Below are 6882 nucleotides of genomic sequence, written 5' to 3'. Positions count from 1 at the left end.
ACGATGTTGTTGTTGATGATGTTGTTGTTGATGATGTTGTTGTTGATGATGTTGTTGTTGACGATGTTGTTGTTGACGATGTTGTTGTTGATGATGTTGTTGTTGATGATGTTGTTGTTGATGATGTTGTTGTTGATGATGTTGTTGTTGACGATGTTGTTGTTGATGATGTTGTTGTTGATGATGTTGTTGTTGATGATGTTGTTGTTGACGATGTTGTTGTTGATGATGTTGTTGTTGATGATGTTGTTGTTGATGATGTTGTTGTTGATGATGTTGTTGTTGATGATGTTGTTGTTAACCATGTTGATAAAGTATATGTGATAACAATATTAATGCTGACGAACGCGATGGTGAAATGAAACCACAACCTACCTGAAACATGCTCTTTAACTTTAAAAGGCACCTCTTCAAGTCCTTCTCTGAGCAGTTCAACAAATTCTCTTCAATAAATAACAATGATATTAATTATTTCATTGGTCATACATAATATTCTTCCATATCATTCATCCCAATTATTCATCCATCATTCGTTCGTTTATCTTAGTTAAATCGTCCGTTTGTTCGTTCATTCATTTATTCATTCATACATTCATTCATTCATTCATTCATCTCTCCATTCATTCATTTATATGGCGCTGAATTTTTGAGCTGGAATGAAACGACAGCATTCATAAGACGGTGGAATGAACGTGTTGGCAGAGAAATATTTTTGATGGCGGTGGTATAAAAAAAGTTTATGAAAATTTTTATAATAATAATAATAATAAAAATAATAATAATGTTAAAGATTTATCTGGATAGTAGTAATAACAATGAATGAATGAATGGAATTCCTTGTAAAATATTTCCAAGTGAAAGTACAGATCCCTCCAAGCAATGTTTACTACAGTAACTTAATTAACTTCATACTCTATCAGTTACACAGCTGATTTTAATCTTATTACGAATGCATTGAAAGTTCAGAATGAAACAAAGTGCATGCAGCCAAACTGACTGACACATTTCATATGCAAATAAGAGGGAGAGGGCTTATAACCTATTAAAAAATTTTTACAGGTAACTGTGAGCACCAATTTCATCGTCGTCGTCATCACCATCATTGTTATCATCGTCGTCATCATCATTATCATCGTCTTCATCATCACTATCATCATCATTATCATCAAAATCGTGCATCCATTATATTAAACATTTATTTCCCAACACGCGCATGACATGAGGTAAGAAATTGAAATAACGTAAGTTAACCACACACAGCACATTTTTATCTTCTAAGTTTGTTTAGATTTTAAAATATACAATCCATGAATATTGGATCATGACTACCCCTACAGAGGTAAGAATTTTTTCCTACAAAAAAGAGCAGGAAGGAGACAAGCCGACATGCGCATGCAAGTTATGTCTAATTGACACGACAACAAATTAATAAATGAACGATAAACAAAATATGGATGGACGTGGTATGAACAAGCAAGCTAACCAATGCAGGCTTGCACACGCACGCACAACTGGGTCCTCAGAACCAAGACATTTCTTTTGCTGTGAAATTGAAAGTTTCAAGAGTGAATTCAACAACAGCAGCAGCAGCAACAACAACAACAACAACAACAAAGACTAAATGAACCATAGTGACGACAAAAAAATAAATAAAACAACTACATGTGAACTTTCATAATGCGAAAAATAGTACGAGGAGTATACAAATATTGAAAACATTATCAACAACATCCACAACATCAACAACAACAACATCCCAACAACATCCACAACAACAACAAATGCAAACTGATTGATGAGTTCATCGAGTTCATCTTGTTGATCCTGCAGTGTGGACTCAAGGTCAAGGTAGCAGCAGTACTCACCCTGTTGACCGTCAAGATGCTTGTACAGTTGCAGGGCACAATCTTCCAGCTTTTATAATTATCATCAATTATCATAAATTATGATAGATAATCACTTTTGTGTATCAATTGTTTCACCACGGTTATAACTATGATATCAATAGCATAGAAACAAAAACATGATATCACTATAGTAGACATTACTATCAGTAATAATGATAAATGATGATGAGAATGTGACTTCAACGCCAGAGGTCGGCGGCAGTCATGGGTGAACGACGGATTGAATGATGTCAGTGGAATAAAAGTGGGATGATGAGAGTCATCAACTGACGATCTCATCATTATCATCATCGTCATCATCTTCATCATCATTTTCATTATAATCATCGAAATTATCATTATCGCTACAAACGCTATCAACATCATTGTTACCACCATCTACATCTTCTTATGACAAACACTAATAAATAAATAAATATCTCAAGAAATTCTTGACAAAATATTTCCTTCTTAATTATCAACAGGACACAAATAATGTTAATAATAACAACAATAATATTAATAAAAAAAACAACAATAATAATAATAATTTGCTAAAAATAACGAGTGAGAAAACAGAGCGAAAGCAATTAAACAGACCTTCACTAGCAAAAAGAACTGCACTTTATTTAACACAAAACTCAAAAGAAGTAGCGAACACATGGTTTGTTTTGCTAGTAATGACTGTTTCAATCATCTACCCACTAAAAGTCAAAACAAAACACTTTCTCCGTACCGGCCTCCCTTCCCTTTCTCCCTCCCTCTCTCTCTCTCTCTCTCTCTCTCTCTCTCTCTCTCTCTCTCTCATTCTCTCTCTCTCACTCTCCCTTTTTTTCCCTCTGTGTAGTGAGCATGCTGACAGCTGATTAAATAAAAAATTACAATAAAAAATGAAATTTTCTCCCAACACTTGTCAGCTTTTCAAACTTCCCATTCACCTACTCCACCTCAATATTCATCAGTGAAGAATATTAAAAAAGTAATTTGAAAAAATTCACAGATAAAAAATTAATTAACTGAAAAATATACTCTTTTATAAGTAAATAACAAAAAATTAAAAAATTATTAACTAAGTTTTTTTTATTTGTATTTGATGATCTGTATGAAATTATAAAAATACTCAGATAATAGGTAATAATTGCCTTGGTACTCAAGATGCAAGCCCAAACAATTATGTGAACAAGATGAATGAATGAATGATGAACATTTCAATTAATTGCTGGGACCTTTGTGTGCCCATCAAAGAAACTGAACTGCAGCATACCATTAATTAACATCGCACACACACACACACACACACCACACACACACATACACACACACACATACATATATATATATATATATATATTTGTGTGTAACTTAGTGCGTGTGTGCATACTGGATGTGCATCCGTGCATTGTTGCAATGAAAGAATACACGCAATGAAATACATACCTACAAAACCTGTGCTTGGCGTTATATTATGTTTTCAACAGCACGCAAATATGTTGTGGTTGTTGTTGTTGCTGCTGCTGCGTGTTCTTTGTTGGCGCGGGTGCCTCGCTAACATGAGCAGCCAACAATGCAGTAAAATGTCTTAAGACATTACCAAATAATTCGAATTTGTTTTTCAGACAGAAACGTAGACATCACTGCAAAGAAATTTCAATTTAACAAACACTGACCAAATTTTCTCACCAAACAAACAAACGAACAAACGAAAAAAGAACGAACAAACGAACGAACAAGCAAACAAATAAACAACCAAACGAATGAACAAACAAATAAAAACAAACAATTAAGCATGAATAAATTTCTCACCAGATTACATGTACATGTAATAATACTGTTCTAAGAATAGATGTGTGACGTGAATCATTAAATCATTTAGATCACTTAGGACAAGCCAATTTTAAATTCATTGCAGCCACAACAATAGAGGCACACACACGCACTCACACACACACACACGCTACTTACACATGCAACAGACACACACACACATACACACACAAACACACACAAACATATAAAGAATTCTTATTAGCTCATCAATGACAAACATGTGAAAACCTGAGTTATTTATTGCAAGTATTTTAATAATATAAGCAGGAGACATGTTTTTATTTGTTTTGTTCAATAATAATAATAATAATAAAATAATAATAATATAATTATCATTATTGTTATTATTATTATTTAATTATTATTTAATTAATATTATTATTGTAACTACTATGTGATTGTAGTAATTTAATATCACATATAAATATATATATTTTATTTTATTTAATATATATATATATATATATATATATATATATATATACAAACAAACAAAACACACGCGCACACACACATAAAAAACAAGAAACACGCACACATACACAAAGAAACACACGCACAGACACAATACAATAACATGTGTATTGTAGAATGCCTGCCAAGTATGTAGACAGTTTAAATATCAAATTATAGGTATCAGGTTGCTGATGTATAAAAATAATTTAATTGAGAGAAAGCCTGCCTCTTTTAGAGTTTTTAATGATTTGATGCATTAAGAAAGTGGGTTAGTTTATCAACTGTTAATGTTGCTGGATGGCTTGAATGTGTGCCAGTATGTGTGTGTGTGTGCGCGCGCGCGTGTGTATAAAAAAAGAGAGAGTGAGAGAGAGAGAGAGAGAGAGAAAGAGAGAGAGAGAGAGATTGAAGATGGTGATGAGTGACATATTTAAATTTACATTTAAATAAGAAGACATGGATGTATGTTTTAATTTTATGATACTCAATGATGTGTATTTATTTATTTGTGAATTTTTTCAAATGTTAAGCAGCTGCACTCAAAAGTGCACTCCTCACTTAATTGAAGAAACAGCCACCTGAGTTGAAGTGAAAAAGTGAACTAATTCAGGGAAGCACTTAAGCACGCAATCAATGCTAGGCCATCACTGCAAACGAACTTAAAGTTCAAAATTTCAAATTCAGCAATCAAATGTTTTAACTCTTATCATATCTTGCTTACCTTTCTGCTGCTGCTGCACTAAAAAAATATTGATAACACGATGATTATGACTATAAATTGTCATGATGATGATGAATTATGACTATGAATTGTCATGATGATGATGAATTATGACTATGAATTGTCATGATGATGATGATGATGATTGGCATTTGACAACAGAATAAATGACAGACTGTTTTCTGAGTAATTAAAAATCCAGTGACATATTTAACTGCAGTTAAACATACACACATACAGCATTAATACCATGTGCAAACAAATTTATCTGGTCTAATGCTAATCTAATATTATTCTAATACATTTATAAATCAAAAATATTAAGCCTTGGGCTATCTTACAGCAGATGCAGAGATAATAATTATGGACTAAATTAATATTGACACAAATTCTCACTACTATAAAATCAAATATTTCACATGAGTACTTTAATAACACCATGCTCATGTAGGTGTAGAGAAAACCTTTGAATGGTAGTTTATAAAATAAAAAATTAGAATTTTCTTTTAATTTTTATAAGCACAATAAATGAAAAAAAAATCACATACATGTAGCAATGATTTAAATTTTTAAAATGTAGCTAACCAACAAACCAGCTAACCACTAGAGTAGAGAGTAGACTAACCAACCAGTCAACCAACAAACCAGTCAACCAACTAACCAAACAAACAAAAACTAATTTTAAATCAGCCAACCATTCAACTAACTTTATGTGGAGCCTGCAGAAGTTTCTTGACATCATTAATTTGATTTTGCAGTGGTATGTTCAACCAGAATGTTATGGGTACAGGTCGTGTTGGCTCAAGAAAGTTTTGAGAATTATTAAATGGGTCCAAATCATTCAAATATTGAACACGAACGACAATTTTTAAATCATCTTTCATATTTTTTTTTGAAAAATTAAAGTGAATTCTACTAAGAAAAAAGAAAGAAATAATAATATAATTTTATTTCAAACTAACAAAAAAATATATAAAATTGAAATATAGACTGGAATAATTTTAAAAAACAACCAAATCAAAAATTCTCTTAAAATAAAATTAACCAATTATTATTAAATTATTTTTAAACAATTAATAAATTGGCAATAAATTAGACTGGCACTTTCTCAAAGCAATTAGAAATCTCAACGTTGAGGTTTACTTTTACATTTATACCTACCTTTAGGGATGGGCAAAACCAATCAACCAATCATTAGCCAGTCATTTCAAGTTCAAATAAGGTTATTGCTAAAATGAAATATGTTTTTTAATATTTTTTTCAAATATTTTGTAAAATAAAAAAACTTTTATCTGAAACAATTTATTGAATAATTTTTGGTCTACCTGCACCAAGGGGAGGCCTATTTACCAGCATACAACACCTTCTTATGGGTTGAAGCAGGGATATGCAAAGAACCTCAATTTTTTCAACTTTTAATTATTTTCAGTAATGTCTTCCCCTGCTCCAAACCACATAACTAGAATAATAGGACTAATCGATCAATTCGATCTATCGGTCGGGCTATTTGTCGTGCTTGGATTGTTGCCTTACGAAATTGCATGGATTTTAACGAGCAAGCTAAATGAAATATTTACTTGATTTAATATGCTTAAAACATTGTAGTAATTTTATTTAATTTTAATAATGATTAATAGAATTATGTATTATTAAATTATTTTTGTTAATTTGAATATAAAAATTGCTTTTGGTCTGGTGAAATCCGGTGGCTTACTGAAGCCGAAGGTTGGCTTAGTAGGATTGAACTATAGTCACCCTTTTTTTACACTATTCGATCGTTAAAAATTGGTTTGCTTATGAAATAAACGGCCTAAATAAATCAAAATTGTTATTTGAACAACTATCTTCATTATATTCAATGAATATCTTACATTCTGCTGGTGCTCATAAGAAACTGGCTGCTGAAATCATACGTTGGCTTACAGCAGTGGCTTACAGGGTTTCATAGAACTCTTACGATAGCACTTTTTGTACATATAATGCTTTAAATAA

General features: G+C 31.6%; 1 protein-coding gene across 1 annotated transcript in view; it reads right to left on the bottom strand.

The window, feature by feature from the left end:
- Nucleotides 1–5756, bottom strand: part of HELRODRAFT_140337 (hypothetical protein) — a gene marked incomplete at both ends in the record, with an annotated part of 10397 nt that extends 4641 nt beyond the window's left edge. The window contains 4 exons of the mRNA XM_009027167.1: nt 376–441; nt 1500–1542; nt 1751–1914; nt 5598–5756. Coding sequence (XP_009025415.1) covers nt 376–441; nt 1500–1542; nt 1751–1914; nt 5598–5756 — 432 coding nt within the window. The remainder of the gene's footprint in view (nt 1–375; nt 442–1499; nt 1543–1750; nt 1915–5597) is intronic.
- Nucleotides 5757–6882: the final 1126 nt, after the last annotated feature.

The sequence above is a fragment of the Helobdella robusta genome, assembly GCF_000326865.2.
Source record: "Helobdella robusta unplaced genomic scaffold HELROscaffold_5, whole genome shotgun sequence".
NCBI lineage: Eukaryota > Metazoa > Annelida > Clitellata > Rhynchobdellida > Glossiphoniidae > Helobdella > Helobdella robusta.
The sequence above is the reverse complement of the archived record's forward strand: the minus strand, read 5'-3'. Positions and strand labels throughout refer to the sequence as shown.